The sequence below is a fragment of the Neopsephotus bourkii genome, unplaced genomic scaffold (genome assembly GCF_033783945.1).
Source record: "Neopsephotus bourkii isolate Nb327-2 ecotype Australia unplaced genomic scaffold, CSIRO-AGI_Nbou_v1 NB_369, whole genome shotgun sequence".
Classification (NCBI taxonomy): Eukaryota; Metazoa; Chordata; class Aves; order Psittaciformes; family Psittacidae; genus Neopsephotus; species Neopsephotus bourkii.
In genome coordinates, this window is record NW_026900875.1 from 192,439 (window position 1) to 212,977 (window position 20,539).

At 52.5% G+C, this 20,539-nt stretch overlaps 1 protein-coding gene across 5 annotated transcripts in view; it reads right to left on the bottom strand.

Moving 5' to 3' along the window:
- Nucleotides 1-130: 130 nt before the first annotated feature.
- The window catches only part of DVL3 (dishevelled segment polarity protein 3), a 33,429-nt gene continuing 13,020 nt past the window's right edge, over nucleotides 131-20,539 (bottom strand). Inside the window, exons 2-17 of one of the 5 annotated variants that reach the window (XM_061348704.1) lie at nucleotides 12,337-12,406; nucleotides 8,698-8,819; nucleotides 8,203-8,309; nucleotides 7,521-7,656; nucleotides 7,165-7,258; nucleotides 6,684-6,753; nucleotides 6,252-6,391; nucleotides 5,980-6,056; nucleotides 4,823-4,890; nucleotides 4,411-4,461; nucleotides 4,139-4,288; nucleotides 3,182-3,313; nucleotides 2,770-2,937; nucleotides 1,938-2,150; nucleotides 1,254-1,652; nucleotides 131-813 (exon numbers count right to left, since the gene is read on the bottom strand). In XM_061348704.1, coding sequence (XP_061204688.1) covers nucleotides 782-813; nucleotides 1,254-1,652; nucleotides 1,938-2,150; nucleotides 2,770-2,937; nucleotides 3,182-3,313; nucleotides 4,139-4,288; nucleotides 4,411-4,461; nucleotides 4,823-4,890; nucleotides 5,980-6,056; nucleotides 6,252-6,391; nucleotides 6,684-6,753; nucleotides 7,165-7,258; nucleotides 7,521-7,656; nucleotides 8,203-8,309; nucleotides 8,698-8,819; nucleotides 12,337-12,406 — 2,029 coding nt within the window. In that variant the 3' untranslated portion in view covers nucleotides 131-781. Of the gene's footprint in view, nucleotides 814-1,056; nucleotides 1,653-1,937; nucleotides 2,151-2,769; nucleotides 2,938-3,181; nucleotides 3,314-4,138; nucleotides 4,289-4,410; nucleotides 4,462-4,822; nucleotides 4,891-5,979; nucleotides 6,057-6,251; nucleotides 6,392-6,683; nucleotides 6,754-7,164; nucleotides 7,259-7,520; nucleotides 7,657-8,202; nucleotides 8,310-8,697; nucleotides 8,820-11,925; nucleotides 12,030-12,336; nucleotides 12,407-20,539 lie in introns of those variants that run through there. The other 4 variants (XM_061348708.1, XM_061348706.1, XM_061348705.1 and 1 more) reach the window with 4 other exon arrangements.

Genomic DNA, 20,539 nt, shown 5'->3' on the forward strand with positions numbered 1-20,539 from the left:
TCCAGAGCCTTGTCCCTCCCGCCAGCCAGGCCAACAGCACACGTGGTACTGAGAAAAAGGGGAGGCAGACTCATATATACTTCATAGGGTACATACAGGGAACATTCTGTTTTTCCCAAAGCATGACAGCAAAACAGCTGTGCCCCTCTACATCCATGCTGGCCCCTAAAGATGTCACATTGCTCAACAGCAGGAAGGAGAAGGCCACAGCTGTAGCTGCCAGCCCCAGGCATTGGAGAGCCCCTACAAACGGGACAGGCAACAGCACGTCACAGTCAGGAGGGCAAAGAGCGGCTGGAGGGGTCAGAATTCTGCCCTTGAACCACTCCAAGTAGCCAAGGGCAAGCGTAGGGCCCTGAGTTGTGCAGGACGTGCACAGGCACCAACCACAGCTCCGGGATGAATGCAGAGCTACAGCCTCAAGACAGGGGCAAGGTGAAAAAGGGTCCTGCAATGAGGCTGGGCCAGGCCTGGACCTGCCCCAGCGTGTGCGCAAGAGAAGGAAGGCAAGAGGGAAGCGGCAGCATCTCTCCACTGCCCGGAGGCACTGAAGCCCTGCAACATTCATGCATTAGCCGAAAGGCAGCTACAAGGGGGTTTGACACGCATATGGAAGGCTGGTCCCTGCTCCCCTCACAGGGCTGCAGGAAGGGCAGGGTGTCTTCGCAAGGGGGAGGAAAGAAGCCATCTTCAGCGCCACGCGTGCCCAGCGCCCCTGGAGCTCCGTGTCCTCCTGTCGGGCCACGCCACGCTCCAGCTCTCCCCCCCACGGGCGGCAGGCTCACAGAAAGTCAAACACCCCGTAATTCTTTGCTGCTTGACAGAAGAAACACAAAAGGGTGAAAAGAAAGAAGAGATGTTTAGGGTGGGAAGACCGAGGCAGCAGTGACACACGGGCAAGCAGCACAGGGCGCTGGGACGGATGCGGATTAATGGCGTTAGAGAGGACAGCAGGAGGGAATTACCATCGGCAATACACAAGTCTGGTGGCAGGAGGGGCTGTGGCATCCAGCAGGCCTGCCAGGCCCATCCACCCTGCTCAAGGTGGGATTAGAATCAAGGTTTAGTTCGTTTATTTCTTTTCTTGTCTTGGTAACGAAAAGGAATAAAGGGAAAAACAAAACCAAACCAAAAAACCAAGGGGTGAAGCCAGGGCTGGTCCTAGGAGACAAACAACGGGGATGGAGGGAGGAAAAGAGGGCAGCAGACAGACAAGGGATGGGCGCTTCACATTACATCCACAAAGAACTCACTGGGGTTGCCCATAGCCATTCGGAAGGACTGTCTACTGGCTGTCAGTTCAGGGGGCACAGAGGCCAGGTCACGGCCTGGCGGTGCCCCAGGGGGCCCCATGGCTGAAGGTGGTGGAGGCATCAGCAACATGGGGGGGCTGAAGAGAGGCGGGAGACCGGGCGGCCCATACGACTGCTGGCTGTGGTGGCTGCGGATGCTGTGAGCCAGTGAGTGCTGGCTGCGCTGGCTGTGCTGGCTGGCTGGCACCGAGCGCTCGCTGGCTGCGCGCTCACGCCGCATGCTGCTCCTTGTGGTGTGGTCCGACTCACTACCGCTGCCGCCTGACTTGGACTCCCCAGTCTTCTCTCTCTCCTTCCTTCTCTCACTGCCACTGCGATTGGAACCGCTGCTCCGGCTCCCTGCAATGAGCACAAGGCAAGGTTAGGTGACAGCTCAGACAAGTCATGAAGAAAGGATGCTCCTCTAGCCAAGAGAGGACTAGAGCATGCTGCAGCACAGCTATCTACCAGCACTGTCCATGCTCTCAGGTTTTTTTTTAGTTCCAAGTTCTACGACCATTTTTGCCCTGGCACCCCACACAGCTATGGCCTTGCCTAAGCAAGTTCTTGCCTTTTCCTGCTGTTTCCCTGTACTGAACAGGGCATCTGCCCACCTGCAGGCATATTTTAGTTCTTTTCACTCACCTTCACTGTGCTGGCTGCCTGCACTGCCTCCTCCATAGCTGTATCCTGGATCAGGGAAGCCGGGGTGGGGGTTGTATGGATGAGGAGGTGGATACTGGTATGGGAAAGCCATAGGCCAGGGTGCGGCTCCTGGGTGCGGGAGCGGAGCCAAAGTGTCCTGATCAGAGGCACCGCTGGAACCATCATGATTGTGAAGAGATAGATTAGCCATGTCTGCAAGAAAGCAGAGAAAAGTGGTTAATCCAAGCAGAAAGACAACCCCATGTAATCAAGAAATTCCCTGTCCATTCTTGCTCGTGGACATGGATGGGGCTCACAAGGAGACACAAAAAGCTGGCACTCTCCCTGCTTGTCAGTGTATCCATTTGTGCTTCCTGGTTGAGCAACAACCAGGCTGTGCAAGTCCAAGCTGCCAGTCTAACACAGAGACCAGCTTGGTGGTAAAGGACCACATCAGAGCTGCAGCTCACCCTGTCAATTACTTCCTCCATCCCTCTTATTCAAGCAGAACCCAGTTGTCTGAACACCACCCCCTTGCCACCACTGGAATTTCAGAGCCTGAAGACAGTTGGTACAGACTAAGACTCTGCTAGGGCTGCCTGGAAGAAAAGATCACATAGTGGGTGATGCTGTGAACGCTGCTTCCAACTTCACCACCGCAACAGTACGACCAAGAAGCTGGGAAATTCTTTATCACTCTCTAACAGTGTCTGTAGAACAAGGGGCCCAGCCTGATGGCAACAGATGTAGCTACGTCCCCATTGTGTCAGCAGGGCTCTGTAGGACCTCTACTCCCCCATCCTCTCCCTCCCACCCATGCCAAGTGTCATACTTCCACAGAGGTCCCCGAAGATGTAGTAACACTGCTCTGAGAAGGTGATCTTGTTGACGGTATGTCGGATATAGCCAGCCTTCAGCAGATAGCTGGCATATTTGCGGGATTCACGACGGTCTGTAAAGCCCTCCACATGGTGATAGAGCCAATCCACCACATCCGAACCTGCCACCAAACACTGAGTTAAATACAGCAAGAGAAAGACAGTGGCCCTTGAGGCAGCAGGCCCCACTGGAACCAAGACAAAGCGGGCCAGAAGTTGAAAAGGGACTGCACAGCTGAAGGTTCAATTTGTGACTGGCTGGGTCAACAGTTTATGGTGACAGAGATGCTCCCTTGGCATCTGCTTGGAAAACAGGCCACCCATTTCCCAGTCCCAGCCTCGGCTGTAGGCAGCACAGTCTCTTACCAATGAAGGCATTGGGGATGGTGATCTTCAGCCACATGCGGTCACGCACCTCCAGGCCTGACTCTGGTGAGGCCATGGCTTTGACAATGGTGGCCATGTCACTGTGGATGGACAGGTGAAAGTCATCGAGGCCTGCGGTGTGGATGAAGGAAGGGAGGCAGAGGTGAGAGAGGACAGAAAAGACAACAGGGCTGCATGGAAGCATCACACAAAGGAGGAATGACAAGGGAACAATACATTGCAGAGAGCCTTGAGGCACATGCTGTGTAACTCCCAGTCTTCCACTGTTATCCTTCACATTAGCCATTTCCTTTTGTGCAAAACCCAGGCCAGAGTCTCCTTCCTTCCAGACAGTCCCAAGCAGCTGAGATCCAAAGGCTGCCAGTTGAGCCCACGCCACACAGCAAGAGAATTCTCTGTTCCTCACAAACAAACAACAAACTCCTGGCTTTTTGCCCCATCTGAGCTTCCCAGACCCTTGCTTCAGGGCTCTCTATACCAGAATTGCCAGAGATCTTCAGAAAAGAACCTGAAGAACCCCGTGTTCAGCAGGATCCTGCCACACTGCAAATCAATTTGCCCCTCCATCTTGCCCTATCTGCAGTCTGGAAGGGCAACTGCTCCAGGGACAAGCTGAATCCCTCTGGCCTCACACTCATAGCTGCTAACCCCTGACTGCTTTGAACCTTTCTTCTGCACCTGCCACAGCTCCCAGACTATACCCAAGCTCTTCTACTCTCCTTACATAGAAGGCTGAAAAATGTGGTATTAATTCACCCAGGCAGAACTCCGCTGATCCAAGTGCCTGCCTGGTGAGAGCTGCCTCCCTCCTAGTCTCTTGGCAGGGCAGATCTTGCCCGACCCAGCTGTCCCCAAGCAGATGTATTGCTCCCTTTACGGCACAGTGGAGGCGAGGAAGCTGTGCAGTGGGTGGAGCACGGAGGCACAAGGACTTACGTTCAGTCTCTGGTATGGAGCTGGTGATGGAGGAGCTGGTGGAAGTGATTGTGCTCATGGATGGACTCATACCGTACGCTGGGTAGGTGCCGGTCATCGCTGCTGTGTGAGACACCCAGGCTGCCGGGTCAATGGGCCGAATGGGCTCACCTGCATTGAAGAAAGAGTCAGTCAGCAGCTATAAGAAATTATCCCTTTATCAAATCAGCCTCTGGGGAGGGACAGGGACTCAAGCACAGCCCATTCTATTCCCAGCATCTGCCGGGACTCACCCGGATCGGAGCATGGAGAGTCTGGCCCAGCCCAGATCCGCTGGGGAGCAACTGGGAGAGAAAGAAGAGAGGGAGGGTCAGCAGGACAGGTGCAGAGGGAGAGATCCCCCTATGGCTCAAGGCAGGGGTTTCTCTTTCCTCTGGCGCCCCGAGCAAGTGACCCCCCTGCCCCAGTGAAACGCGTCCCCAGCGTGATGTGGGAAGGAGGGCTGGGCTTATGGGCATTTTGGCCTGAGAACAGGACATAGCAGCCTCCTAATAGGAGAGCTGAAAACCCACCAAACCCCAATTCAGTGCCACATGGCGTCACACACACAGGGGAGGAACAAGACGACAACCAATCAAGTGCTTAAGGCAGGGCTCTCACATGAGCTGGGTACCAGCATTAAGGGTGGGTCAGCTATCCACTTACTCCTTGGTAACGAGAAGCAGCCACGGGGGCTGGGGTCCCAGCACTTGGCCACTGTCAGGGTGATGGGCCTGTAACAAAAAAGCAAGAATTAGAACAAGAGCCCAGTGGCACAAACCTCTGTGTGATGGGTGATGCTGTATGCTGGCTCTCTCCTGCAAGACAGGGAGAATCACAGAATCTTAGAATAGTTAGGGTTGGAAAGGACCTTAAGATCATCTAGTTCCAACCCCCCTGCCATGGGGGGCACCTCGCTCTAAACCGTATTACCCAAGGCCTCATCCAACCTGGCCTTCAACACTGCCAGGGATGAAGCATTCACAACCTCCCTGGACAACCTATTCCAGTGCCTCACTACCCTAACAGGAAAGAATTTCCTCCTTATATCCAATCTAAACTTCCCCTGTTTAAGTTTTAACCCATTACCCCTTGTCCTACCACTACAGTCCCTAATGAAGAGTCCATCCCCAGCACCCCTATAGGCCCCCTTCAGATACTGGAAGGCTGCTATGAGGTCTCCACGCAGCCTTCTCCAGGCTGAACAGCCCCAACTTTCTCAGCCTATCTTCATATGGGAGATGCTCCAGTCCCCTGATCATCCTCGTGGCCCTCCTCTGGACTTGTTCCAACAGATCCATGTCCTTTTTATGTTGAGGACACCAGAACTGCACACAATACTCCAAGTGAGGTCTCACAAGAGCAGAATAAAGGGTCAGGATCACCTCCTTTGACCTGCTGGTCACACTCCTTTTGATGCAGCCCAGGATACGGTTGGCTTTCTGGGCTGCAAGTGCACACTGAAGCCGGCTCATGTTCATTTTCTCATCGACCAGCACCCCCAAGTGCCCTTGTCCCTCTCCAGCTCTGGATCTCCTTAGCAGTACGAACAAAATGATGCAATGCTGCTGAGGGTTGCTGATGCCCCTAGTGACACGGTATCCCCACAAAAAAGAGGGGCACAGACCCCAATTCACCACCATTCTGCTGGCTGCAATTTTTGCTCTAGGCATGAAAACCCAGAAATCAAAGCAACACCAAAAATGTTAAGTTCTGAGCTCCTGCAGAGCCACTGGCAGAGGTGACTGGAAGACATCACTCGCACACCCCATGCACACACTGTACAGCTGCCCATGGAAGTAAGAAACACCCCAAATACTTACCCGGGCTTATGCACAATCTCCCTCAGCACCCGCACGGCATCATCGTTGCTCATGTTCTCAAAGTTGATGTCATTTACCTGCAAACAATGAAAAGAGGTGAGTCTCTGAGATGTGATCAGAGGCTGAGCTCCCCACTCAGCTCAGCAGTGACTCAGCTTCCCCCTTCCAAGCACAGCTTCCTGGGTTTAGCTTGCCAAAGTGCGCAGGGAGACTTCTGGGTCTTTTCTTATTGTTTTCCCAGGCCCAAAGATGGTATTGTGGGTGTGAAGTACCTGCAAGAGCATGTCTCCTGGCTCAATCCTGCCATCAGCTGCTACAGCGCCGCCCTTCATGATAGAGCCAATATAAATGCCTCCATCTCCATGCACATTGCTCTGTCCCACAATAGAAATGCCCAGGAAGTTGTATTTCTCTGTAGGGATGGGAAGAGAAAGAAGTAAGACACCATCAAGCAGAAGGCACAAGCAGCCCCAACCTCAGACAACCCACATGCTAATGATGGTCATTTGCACCCCTGTCCAAAGAAATGTCCTGGGACACAGAAACACTTGAGAGAACAGTGCTTCAAGACAAGCCACTTTCCTACAGAATCCATCTTCTCACCCCTCCCCGCATGCACTCTCTTCGAGTCCTCCCGACTTCCCCCTTCACCACCCAGGCTTGCTCTGTAAGGATCGCAGGGTCCACGCACACCCCCTACTCACCCATGTTCAGTGTGACTGTGATGATGTTCAGGGACATGGTGGAGTCTGTGATACTGCTGAAGGACGATGACTGCAAAACATAGGTGAAACACGAGATGACCTCCTGTGCCTCAGTAACATTCCCAGTGCCCCAGCTCCCTTCACTCTGTGCTCTGACACTCCCTGTGGCACCACAGCCATCACCCACAATTCCAACCTTATGCTGGGAGCTTTAGAGCTACAGGGCACCAGCCACTGTCCTTATGACCTCTGCAAAGCCAGGACAAGATTTGCAGTCCCAGATTTCAAGGCTACATTGGCCTGGGAAAGGTTTACAGTACTTCATTGGGTCTCAGCACTTGGACACCACCTGTCCCCATCTCTGCCTACAGCAAACACAACGGAATCCCTGACCATCCCTGAAGCACTGAGTGGAGAGACCCACCAGCCAGCCCACCTTGCCCTGCACTGCCCTTCCCCAGGATACCCAGCCCCTCAGTACCCGCTCAATGCGTGGAGCCTTCTGTTTCCGCCGGCGTCGCTTGTGTCTCCTCATTAGACGAGAAGCACTGCTTTGCTCTGTCGAACTGCTAAATCTAGAGGCAAAAGCAAGAGTCAGATCTGCTGCTGCCAGGGTGGTGGCTCTGGCAGCAAGAGAGCCACAGAAATGGCACAGGGAATAGAGGACTGCAGGGGGAGAACATGTCTTTAGAGGGTTAGGGTTAGCAGAGGGGGGTGCTGGGTGAGACTTGAGCAAGGACCCTGAATCCCAGGATTACTGTGCTCTACAAGGACACATCTCTCTGTGCTGGGATGCAGGGGGAAGCTAGTGCTCCTCTAGGACCCAAGCTCTCCTACCTGCTGGTGGAGTCATCTTCATCTGAATCGAAGAAGCTGGTGGTCTCCAGCTCGCTGCTCATGAGCGTGGAGGAGCTCTCATACCCGCCCAGATCTCGGCGCCGCTCTCCCTTTGCAGTCCCATTCACCCTGGGCGCTATGAAAAGACAAGACACTGTGTGCTTGAGACAGGCCACAGGGAAACCGCTTCTCCTACACAAGACTCATAGCAAACTTCTCAACGTGAATCTGCCCATCAGAAAATCCCATCTGTGTTAGCCAGATCTGAGTCTTCTGAGTCCACTCTGGGATCAGATCCATCTTCTGTGGAATACCTCTTCTATCACTACAGAATGGGCAAGGGGCTGATGAGCCACTTAGGAACAATGCTGCTAAACTCATGGAAGACTTGCATCTGTTTCCTTGCAGAGCAAATTGCAGCATGGAGTGGTAAAGCTACAGCACACTCTGCTTTTCAGTCAAGGACTGAAGCACTGCTGCCTTTGCCCCCAGAGGTTTCAACATGAAGCTCTGACCCAAGATATGTGTTAAGTTTCTGCCTTCAGTGTGAGGCTATGGCCTCAGATCACTGAACAGTCCTTCTAAGCTGGGATGGTTCTGCAGAGCAGAGAGCACTGCCCCATGGCTGGAGCCATGACCTAGCCATGCCCTGCAGAGCTCTTGCTATGTTACCAACACTCACCATGCTCAGGCCCATCTGTCCGACGGGGTCGTTCCCTTTGGGATGACACCACTGAGTCCGTCTCTGTCTCATTGTCCAAATTTTCTCGACTCCCCCCAGTGTTAGGGCTGCAACGAGATAAAAGGAACAAATACATCCATCAGGAACAACTTAAACAGGCTCTCTACCTCTGTGCTGGCCAGTGCTATCCTCCAGCCATCAGCCAACTACTTCTTGAGGGACAGGAGCGGAAGTGGGGAGAACAACCACAGCACATCTACGAGTGCAGGGCAAGGGACGGGAGGAAGCTGTGCCAGCTCTTTGCCAACTTCCCTGCACTGTTTTCAGCATGTCCTTACTTGTTGAATAACAAAGCTCTACTTCAAATCTGCTCCCAGCCCCATCCTCCTCCCCTTTAGCTGCCAATTTGGGTAGGAGTGTCCCAGACTCTGATCTGGATTTACAGCAGTCACTTTGAGTCCCTCAGAAATCAGGATAGGCGTCCAGGTAACTTACTGGAAAGAGGGAGGCCTGGAGTCTCCAATTCCTCCTGTGCGCTCCATAGAAGGTGGCAGCTCTGTCTGGTTATCAGCACAGACTGAGCCAGCATCTGAATGGGAACCCTCTGCAGACACCAGCTGGAAGAATGAGAGACAGACAATGAAATGGCTGAGGCACTGGGAAAACGTTTACAAGAGTGGCCAGACGAGCTGGCCAAAAGCCTGCCTGGCCCAAGATCTCCTCTCTGACAGCAGACAACAGCAGATGCCCAGGAGCAGGTATGGAACAGGCCAAGCATGTAGCAACATTCCCCCTCAAAGCCTTCCCAGACACCGGCTATTTGTGGCTCAGGAATTCCTGACCCAGCAGTGAATCTGGGTGGCTGACAGCCCTGCTTGGAGACTCTGACATCATCTGCACACTCATACCACACAATTTTCCCACTCAGGTAACCTTTAGCACACGTCCTGTAGGAAGGAATGGATTTCCCTAGTTGTTCTTACATCAAAAGAGGCTGCTACCAGTCATTCCTTTTCTCAATTTTACCAGCTCAGGACTGAGACCAGCTTTGAAATAGACTCCCAACATTTTCTGCCTTCCACACATACTTCACAAACATTCAGGTTGTGCCCAGTTAACTGTCTTGGGCACAACCTCCAGCCAACCTCTGGGAGACTCAACAGCTTCCTTCCCCAGTGCAGAAATTCAAGGGTCAAACCCCAGGAACTCTATACCAGCCATGCGTTGGTACAGCCCAGCCACACCTACATCTGTGCCTCTGGATCCAAGATAAGCCACCAACTTCAGGGCTCCAGGAATGAGGTGGAGCCTCTTCTGGGAAGAATGGGCTCACCAGTGGTATGAAAAAGAGGACAGCTCAAAGGAAACCAATGGAAAGTGGTTTCACCAACATCGCTCCCTATCCAGGTCTGCTTTCTCCTCACTTCCAACACGCTTCCACATCTGCCCCACGCCTGTCCCCTGCACAGCATGGACAAGTAGGATGGTTGATTCTCTCCCAGTGTCAGGGAGGGACCACAGGGCCCAGTGCCCCACACAAAAGAGGCTGTGGGTCAGCCTGCAGCCAGTCCAGGGAGGTGGGGACACCAGAACAGAGGTGAAGTCTCAGGCTGTCTGCCCGAACCAACTGCCAAGCCATTAGCCATCACAGGAGAGGTCAAATGTATCAGAGGTGGGGGATGCCCCACTGGGGATCAGGGTAGAAGGATCATGAAACACAGGCTGTAAAGGAGCTGAATGCTCCACAAACCTTAACACCCAGTACAAATGCAGAGGCAGCTCTACTGCTTGCTGGTGAGGTGACCACATCTGCATGTAGACAGAAGCAGATGCCAAGCCAGGTGCTGGAGACACAGCCCATTTACACAGGTCTTGAGTGCTTCCCAGCATCACTGGGATGAACCCACCTTCAAGAACTGAGGAAACCATGATAAAGGGAGGTGGGTGTGTGTACCTCACAGGCCATCATTAGGGCAGGGGGAGAGAGGTCTGCTGCCAGGGGGCACTGGGAACAGAGACAGAGATGCAGCTGGGGCAAGGAAGACAGAGCAGCCCTGAAAAACCCACAGCCAATGCAGCAGACAGGGCAGAGGGCACCCTGGGGTGTCAAAAGCTGCAGAGCCCGTCCCACAAGCCCCAGGACAAGCCCAACAGCTCCTGCTCTCACAACTGTCTAAGCAGCTCCTGTTTCACACTTGCTGGGCTTTCCTCTCTCCAGAAAGCCCCAGGCACATGCCCAGCTCTGCTTCCAGCACCTTCCTGGTGACTTATCTTCCCAAGACACATCCCACTCCCTGCGGGCAACATCCCTGCTCTGGCAGCCACTGCCTGGGAGCACAGGGGAGAAGAGATGCTGGCCAACACTGTCCAGGGAAAAGACACATAATGCTCTATGCTCAAAGAATTCAAGGCAAAACCATGAAAATAGACCTGGACAGACCAAACTAGCCATAGGCAGCTGTCAAATAGCAGTGAGAAGGAGAGATGGAATCTTGAGCAGGGGGACTGATGCTGCCTTCCTCTAAGACTCCCGGGGCTGAGATTTCCTCCAGGGAAGGTTTTGATAAGCACCCTGCTCTTTTCCTGCTTCTTGCACTGTCAGGAAATAGTCATTTGCATCCAAGCTCCTGTCTTTCCCTGTAGCTAAAATTAGTACCAAGTCCCTAAAATAGCCTCATCCCAGCTGGCTGTCTGGCAGAAGCAGCAAAGCAAGTATCCCCCTTTACCCCTCAGCCCCCCAACCACCCATGGACAAGGAGACTATCAGCAGAGATAGAAAAAGGGATCATTTGCTGTATGTAAAGGTCTCCAAGACTGCTGTCACCCTTCATGCGTAAAAGCCAGGACCAGTCAGCGCTAACTGAAGGCATAACCTCCCCACAAGGAGCCGGCACACCAGAGCAGCAGCATGGTACCTTGTTTACACCAGACAGCCAAAACAAAGCTGTGCCACTCACATGGAGCAACCAGAGAGCTGCTACAAGGTAAGCCAGCAGCTACGTGGATGCATGGACCACATGGAAAAGCACGCCAGGTGAAAAAAGAGCAATGGAAAGGGCTCAGAGACTTTGGGACTCCCCATAAGGCAGGTGGGGAAAAAAAAGGCAAAGGAAAGGGAAAGGTGAGGAGATGCAACAGGGCAGATGGAGCAGCAGTGGGGATGGAGGCTGTTTCGGAAGGACCTGATAACCACTAGAAGGAGGGTAGCAGGCATCCACTTGCCAGGGCTATGGCTCTTTGTGCGGAGACGTGGCACCCTCTCCTCCCAGGCGCCCAGGCAGGACACTATGCTGCGTGCTGCCGGCACCCCAGCAGGAGCCTGAGCAGCAGCAGGGTGCCCAGCCACTTGGTCCCACCAACCCTGCCCTCCCTCCTGAAACACAGTCACTTCATGGCCCCCAGTCTGGGGCCTAGCTGTTTGATGCAAGTGCTAGAAGAAGCATTAGGTCTGATTCAGTCTAATTTGCTGAGGATTTTCACTGTTTAGGGGATTATTTGGCAGCCTCTTGCTTCTTCTGGTGTAGATACATGCTTTCTCATCAGCATAAACTGCAGCTCTGCAGAAGGGGGAAAGGGATAATGGACTACAGAGACTGAATACCCTCTCCCCCCACAAACAGAGGATCCCCTTGGACACAGAGGGAGGCATGCGGGCAGGGGACAGAGCATGTGCATGGCACGGCACAGAGGGAGAAGCTTGTCCTGCAGCTGCCCAGGCAGTACCTTTAGTCTTCAGGTCAGTCAAATCCAGTCCACTTCACCAGCACTAAAGTCACTTAAGCCCTTTGCGCCAGGCACCGGAGCAGAACTTTTCTTGGAAAGCTGACCCTGCCATAGGGGCACATGGGTTACGCTGCAGACAGGCCGGGATCACCACCTCTGCCAACCATCGGTTACCGTGAGCTCTCCACAGAGGCATCCTGCATCTCCCCTGGCACAGGGGACCCAGCACCATGCAGCCCCTCTCCAGATGAGGGGCTGGAGCGTGGTAATCCAGCTCATCAGCTTCATTAGCACTCAGCACACCGACAGTATGTAGTAGTCCCCGTGCCTCACTTGGCACAGTGCAACCAAACAGTAGTTTTCAGAGGGGAGAAACAGGCAGTGAGATACTGAAGCAACAGGCTTGCTTACCCAAGACACCACCCGGCCATTGAAGCAGGGAAGCTTGGCATTGTCATCAGAGATCTCTTCTTTCACCACCCTGTAGAGGGGAGAGGAAGCAGTCAGAGCTGGGTCTAGGACATAAGAAAAGAAGACTTTCCCAGGCAGGTGTTTGCACCCAACAACAGGCAGCCCAGGCTTGGAGATTGGGTAGGGGAAGAAATAGCAGCTCCCTCCTACTGCTGGGCTACAGCTTTCTATGCCCACAGCTATGATTGGCAGGCTGGAGAGACGATGAGGGAGAAACAGGCTTTCCGGTTTGCATCCAGCTGTTCCAATAAAGAAAAAAAAAATCAGAGCATATCACAGAATCATAGCATCATTTAGGTTGGAAAATACCTTTAAGACCACCACCAAGTCCAACCATTAACCCAACACTACCAAGTCCACCACTAAACCATGTCTTCCGGTGCCATACCTATATGTCTTTTAAATACCTCCAGGGGTGATGACTCCACCACCCCCTGCACAGCCTGTTCCAGTGCTTGACAACCATTTCAGTAAAGGAATTTTTCCTAATATCCAATCTAAACCTTCCCTGTTGTAACTTGTGTTCTTTTCTCTTGCCCTATTGCTTGGGAGAAGAGATTGACACCCACCTTGTTACAACCTCCCGTCAGGTAGTTGTACAGAGCAATAACGTTCCCCCTGAGCCTCCCTTTTCTCCAGGCTGAACACCCCCAGTTCCCTCAGCTGCTCCTCATCAGACTTGTTCTCCAGACCCTTCACCAGCTTTGTTGCCCTTCTTTGGACCCACCTCCAGCACTTCAATGTCCTTCTTGTAGTGAGGGGCACAAAAGTGAACACAGGATTTGAGCTGTGGCCTCACCAATGCCAAGTACAGGGGATGATCACTGCCCTGGCCCTGCTGGCCACACTGTTTCTGATACAGGCCAGGATGCCATTGGCCTTCTTGGCTGCCTGGGCACAAGCTGGCTCATGTTCGTTGTCAGTCAGCACCCGCAGGTCCTTTTCCACCAAGCAGCTTTCCAGCCACTTTTACCCAAGCCTGCAGCATTACATGGGGTTGAGACCCCATTGTTATGACCCAGGGGCAGGACCCAGCTCTTTGCCTTGTTGAACCTCATACCATTGGCCACAGCCCATTGATCCAGCCTGCCCAGATCCCTCTGCAGAGCCTTCCTACCCTCCAGCAGATCAACGCTCCCACCCAGCTTGGTGTCATCTGCAGATTTACTGAAGGTGCACTCGATTCCCTCATCCAGATCAATACAGGTATTAAACAGAACTGGCCCAAGTGCTAAGTGGTGGGAACACCACTTGTGACTGGCCACCAACTGGATTTAACTCCATCCACTACCACTCTTTGGGCTTCTCTACCCAGCTGGTTTTTACCCAGAGAACAGTACACCCACCCAAGCCATGAGCAGCCAGTTTCTCCAGGAGAGTGCTGAGGGAAATGATGTCAAAGGCTTTACTTAACTGCAGGTAGACAACATCCACAGCCTTTCCCTTACCTACTAAGCAGGTGAACGTGTCATCGAAGGAGATCAGGTTAGTCAAGCAGGGCCTTTCATAAACCTATGCTGACTGGGCCTCATCATCTGGCTGTCCTGCACATACCCCATGAAGGCACTCAAGATGATCTGTGCCATAACCCTCCCCAGCGCTGAGGTCAGACTGACAGGCCTGCAGTTCCCTGGATCTTCCTTCCAGCCCTTCTTGTAGCCAGGCATCACATCTGCTAACTTCCAGTCAGCTGTGACCTCCCCACTGTGCCAGGACTGCTGATAAATGATAGGAAGTGGCTTGGTGAGCACTTCTGCCAACCTCCTTAGTACCCTTGGCTGGATTCCATCTAGCCCCATAGACTTGTGTGTATCTAAGTTGTATAGCAGGTCACTCACTGCATTTCCCCTTAGATTACAGGGGCTTAATTCTCTTCCTGTCCCTGTCTCCATCTCCCAGCTCAGGAGAATCTGAAACTCTCTTTTTGTCATCACTGTGCCCAAGATGGCCTCCAACCACCACATCACCCACAACTCCTTCTCTGCTCACAAACAGGTCCAGTTGGCATCTTCCCTAGTTGATGCCCTTGCCAGCTGTGTCAGGAAGTTATCTTCCACACGCTCCAGGCACCTCCTAGACTGTTTTCTCTCTGCTGTATTGCATTTCCAGCAGACATATTTCCACCACTTTGCTTCTCTATAAATAAATACATAATATAAACCTCTCTGTAACGATCTGAAAGAATCACAACCTATGCCAGAGATTTCTAATAGATGAAAGTGCAAGACATTAAACATACTGCTTCCCAAATGTTACTGTTGCTTTTTAATCACCTACATAACATTTCAACATCACTTCAAGCTTTACAGTTGTGCCAGAATGTCATGTTCCTGCATTACAAAAACAGATACATTATTATCAGTCATCATAACGGAGGGACTACTGATAATTTTCCCTCCCAACAGTAAAAACATCATTTTTCTTTAGAGAGAAATTTTATTCTATTTTATATATCACTGGCACCATATCACTTCCACACTGAGTATGCAATCAAAAAAAGTTAATTCACTGGACTCAATTAATACCACCTTTGATAAATCGAATTTAATGGTAAAATGGCTTTAACAAGCTCATTTTCTTTCTACTCAATGACATTTTAAGTACTCTTCTTTAATACAAAAATATCTTACAAGTAGTTTGTGATATTAATTTCCCCTTCCAAGCTATACCTAAGGTAGCTTGACATCTACTGCCCTTTAAAAAACCAGTGAATAATTTATTTTGGGGGTGGGGTGGGTTGGGGACAGAATCCAACAGACAAACAACAAAAGAACAAATGTGAAACCAAGGGAGGTAATATATTAAGAAGTAGCAGCTTGTAAGTAATTAACAGAGTACACAGAGGTGGGATCCCATCAACAGCTCTGAAGGGTCCTCAGGCCAGTCCCCAGCTCAGGAAGAATCAAAGAGGATGCAAGCGTGGGATGAGGAGCTGTGACCCATTGCCCCAGACTGCTGGGCTGTCCAGGCACTGCCATCGAGTCCCAGCACACTGGAGCTTGGAGAAACAGGTACTCTGTACTACCTGCTGCGCCAACAGCTGCCCAAACTGGCACTGAGAACTGGGCAGCACGGCTCGCCAACACTCACAAGGCATCAGCAAAAGGCAGATGAACAGGGCCTGGAGACCAAAGGCCAGGAAGCAGGCTCCCTCCACCCTGCCAGCCACACTGGTTACTCCAGTGTCACACACGCTCAGCAAACGGCTGTCCTGTGGGGTGAAAGGCAGCATGTTGCCATGTCTTTGCTGGCAGATGACATTCACAATCCCTGCCCAGACTAGAGAGCCAGTAAAGGGACTGGACAAATGCTGTCCTTCCCTGGCAGGCACAGATGAGGAGGTCACAGTCCAAGCAGTCTAATCCACTCCCAAAATGTGCGTTAATTCCTCCTGCACAGATGGAGAAGCAGGAAAAAGCAGGAAAGGAGCAGTGAGGATGGATCAAAACCATGCTGGCTTAATGCTTCTGCAGCATGCCTTATGCCAGCCTCTGCTCAAAGCCCCTGCAGCCCAGGCTGAGTGTCAAACACAGGCAGTCCCCCCCAGGACCTGTCCTCTTTGATGCCCATCTCAACCCTTTCCAATGCAGGCAAGTTGCTGTCTCCTCACTTCCAAGTGCACGCACACCCCTTGGCCTGGCTGCACTAGCATCCATTCATGCTGTCGCCAGCAGCCTGGACTTCATCCAATTCCTAGAGAGAACTTCAGGCAGAGCCAATTTTCAGTGCTGCATGCTGCCTGCTTGGGGTCACAGAGACCTGCCTGTGGGTGAAGGGAAGGGACAGGGTGATATATTTGCAGGCTCAGGGTGGCCAACCACTAAGCACAAATGAACTATTCCACTCTCAGTGGGAACAGAGGAAACCAACCCCAAGACCCCCCACCCACCCTCAACTGCAATACCCAGTGCAGAACAAGCTCTCTCTGTGCTGACAGCAGGTCCCTCGTCACTCCTATCACCCCACTGCTGTCCCAGACATCCCAGGGGTCAGCTCCACCCCAGAGCAGTTCACTCCCTCCTTCCCCAGCCACTACGTTATTTACCAGTATTTACCACCCAGATGCCAAAGCACAATGGGTTATATATTTAGACTCTACAGTCTGATAGTGCTGGAGTCAGGCACATGCTGAGCAGGAATATCTGCAGTCCTGCTCATGTCTGCCACCCCTCACCCTATCCCAGCTATTCATGCCCTGCATTCCTCTCCAGCCTCAGCCTCAACCCTGAGCTGCAGCCTCACTCCCCCACCTCTCACCACTCTCTTCAAGTCACACTTCTCACACGAACGAGACCGCAGGTTCACGTCAGAAGCTGCCAACCGAGCAGCCTCTGGGGGAGCTGTGAGCAGTGTGCCACGTTTCTCCTCCGCGGACGCATGGGGAAGCAGCCATGAGAGGGAACTGCCCCATGGATGTGCTGGCAGGGAAAACCATCCTGCGAATGTGCTGGGAAGAGCCCCAGCTGATGGGGTTTGAACCTGGGAATCCCAAAAGAGCAGACACAGAAGGAGCTCAGGCTCTCTCCATTCTCTAAACGCCTTTCCTTTTGGCAGGAGCCACCACAGCCCAGGGAAAACATCTGCCCAGGGCTGATTTCAAAGGGACTGCTTTTAGTTTACCCTTCACCAGGGCAGCCCATTTTCAGATTTTCCCATGTTTTGAGTCCTGCTGGTGGCTGGGCACAACACAACAAAAAACGGGGCCAGAAAAAAAAACCTTCTATGGAGAGGCAGCCCATGCCTTGCCCAGGCGAGCCTGGGTCCGGCTCTCTCGGCACTGCCACCCTACATGCAGAACCTCCCAGCAGACCAGGTGCTGGCAGGCCCCTGTCCCACCCCCGGGGCAGGCAGACATGCTGAGACCAAGCTGCAGGCTCAGCGCCTGGCCCGCAGGCCCAGCACTCCCCAGCATTCATCTGCCATGAATTTTCCAACAAAGAGACCTGCGGGAGGGAGGAAGCAGGGAGGAGGAAGGAGGGAGGGTTACAGGGGAGGCAGGCCGAGAGGGTGGATGATTCAACCGCTGTCCCCAGCGACTGGCAGGGGGGAGGAGGAGGGGACGAGGCTTTGGCTGCCGCAGGAGCCCAGCTGGGGTGTGCAGAGGGGGCTGCCAGGGCTGACACAAGCAGCACATCTGCTCCCATGCAACGGGGGGAGGAGAAGGGGCAGCAGGGAGGAAAGCGGGAGGAAACCCAGCTCACACCCTGGCTCCATCCCTGCCCTCCCACCAGCTTCTCTGGAAGAGGCAGCAGACCCTCCCCGCACACCCTGGGAAGATGCCATGCTCCCAGCTTCCCTTCCCTCCTGCTCCCTCCCAGCAGGAGCAGCTGGCAGCCTGGAACAAGGATGCAGAGGCGGCCGAGAGACAGGCAGGCAGACGCTGCCTTCTCCAGGGAGCCCCAACCCGGCTTCAGGAAATTAGAGGGTATTTTATATCACAGAGTCATGTCCTAGGAATGAGGGAAGGTGGGGAAACAAGACAGTGTGCAGAGGACAGAAAGGAGGCCATAAACCCCAAGCCTTGGGGACGGCTGCGCTGTCAGAGACCCCAGGCTGCAGACGCTACCAGCGCAGCTGCTGTGCTCCCAACCTCCCTGTTTCCCCTCGGTGGCCTCCAGCCCGGGTGAGGCTGCAGATACAAGGGAGTTTCTAGCTTCAGCCAGCTCTGGTCTCTCCCGAGTGGGCCCTGCTCACTACAGTGAGGTCCCAGCAAAGAACCTGGATGGAGTAACACAAGCCCAGTGAAAGAAGAGATGCAAGAAGCACTGACAAACGCCCCGGTAGGAGGATTTGAACCTCAGCTCTGGATGCAGGCTGGAGCTCCGCAGCGATTGCTGCCCATCTCCGTCAGTCCCGCCCCCAACTTCATCTATCTTAGGGCTGACAATGGGGAGGATACTCGGAGAGAAGCATTCACGTGATGTGGCAGGAATGAGAAAAGCTGGATCTGGCACTGAGGGATCAGCACCAAGCAAGAAGGTGAGGGAAGGGGATCCATCAAGGATATTAACTAGCTCGACAGCCAGGATGAAAAGCAGTCTGTTACTAGATGAGATGCAAAGACTGAGAAGACAACTACGCAGTGACAATTTCATGCTAAAAAGATATAAAGTTAGTAGAGAGCAGATGAATAAATGGTCTTTTCCTTCATTTAGTTCAATTATTAAGAATAAATCTTTACAGAACAACAATTTTTTTCCAACACTGCAAAACCCAGAAATTCAGTATTAAACCTAAATCTTCTATTATAACCTCTCAAGAGTGTAAAGATTCAGTAGGTCATTCTCCTGACGTTAACAGCCTCTTATCTCTTGCAGCCCGCAAAAGAAGAAAACAAGCAACCAACCATTAGGATACTTTTTACCCAATGGCACAAGCTTCAGGGATTTTCACACCAGAAATGTGATCTCATTTTCATGACCTGTAGGTACACACCCCTTAGGGGAGGGATGTTTTGTCTCCAAATGATCGTATAGATTAATAATGCTGCATGGCAAAAGGAAGCACCTTCATATGTTACTATCCCAATGTGAGCATCTCTCAGCTCTAGAGCAGAATCTTCTTCTCTTCTGCAAGATCAAATGCTGAGGCCACAGGGATGAACTCTGCAGTCATTTCATCAGAAGAGAAAATTGGACAAGGCAATTCCCCGACATAGCTGGGATTTCAGATGGGAATTACTTGTCTGTTAAGCCCAGATATGACACGTGTGCTTCTCACGGGGATACAATCACCCCCCCAAGGGCTACAGGCCCAACCAAAGAACACACACACCAGCAATCATACATGTATCAGTGAGACCATGGGCTTTGCAGGCGAACAGCATGCATCAAACAGGATTAGAGGATTTGAGCTGTCTGTCTCAGTAAGCCAAGGCATTCTCTGGGTCTTCCTCACTGTATTTTTACCTTCTGTTCAGGAGAAGAAATACACAGGGTACAAATAGCATGGTGCTCTAGCGTGAGAAGGGCTCTTGGGAGTGTGGACAGAGCCCATCACTCTCCCATTTAATTTCACTCCCAAGCCTCCAGATGGGGTATTATCCACTGCTCCTCTATGCTACAGCACAGCATACAAAGGGAAAGAGAGATTTGTAGGTGGTTTAGCTCTGTCAGACCCTGCTCCCAGAGGAGCTGTTGTCCTCCCATCTGTCCCTGCACCCCATGTGAACGTGAGCTCCCCCACAGCATTGTCTTCACCTGCAGTGTAAGTACAAACCAGCTGTCCTGATAACACAGTAACAGCTCTGCATTTGAGCAGGAGAGGCCACCTCTCTTCTCCTAACAGATCAAGGGAGCTTTACAAGGACTGCTTCGTGAGCAGGTCACCCCATTTCAAGCTACTAACAGCTCTCCTCAGGAGTGGGGACACAGTGCCCATGAATGAAAGCACAGGAACATCTTTCATTTTCAGGCTGCAATCTCTACAGCCTCCCTCAACAGTGCTCGCCACTGCCGCCCCACAGCCTCCCCATGCACCCCACAGTGTGCTGTGCTTTCCCCTCCAGGATCACTCAACCAGCAGCTGAACAGACATCTAAAATGGCTACTGTTTTCCCCAAGAACCCCTCATCAGCACATCTGCAATCACTCCACTGGGCATACACCAGGACAGCCACAGCCCCCTGCCCACGAGATGCTTGGCTCTGTGGACCTGTGCTCAGTCCTACAGGTATCCCTGGGTGGGAGATACCAAAGAACAAACTTTCAACCCTTCTAGTCCAAAAGAATGGCATTTAGAAATGAGCCACCCAACATCACAGGCCTGCCTGGGAGCAGCACTTATCAAAGCCAAGCTGCAGACTTTGATTTCAAAGCCAGCCCAAGAGCTGTGGCAGCCCCTCCCATCCTGATCACTGAGTGACCATCTGGCTGAAGCACTGCTCTGCAAACAAGCCCAACAGGCCTGTCCTCCGACCCATAGGAGGAGGAAGCTGCACCTGGACTGCAGGCACCTCCACACTAATTAATCCTGCCCTGCTCAAGTGATGCTTCCAACCACCAGAGGACATTCAGAGACATCATCAAAGGAAGCATTCTCCAGGCCCCTGAAGGTTCAGTGACACTTTAAGTCTCTTTGAATTGAAAATCAGGACAAACGGGAACTCCCAGTAGAAGCCCAGCCAGGCTCTTCACCCTGGTAG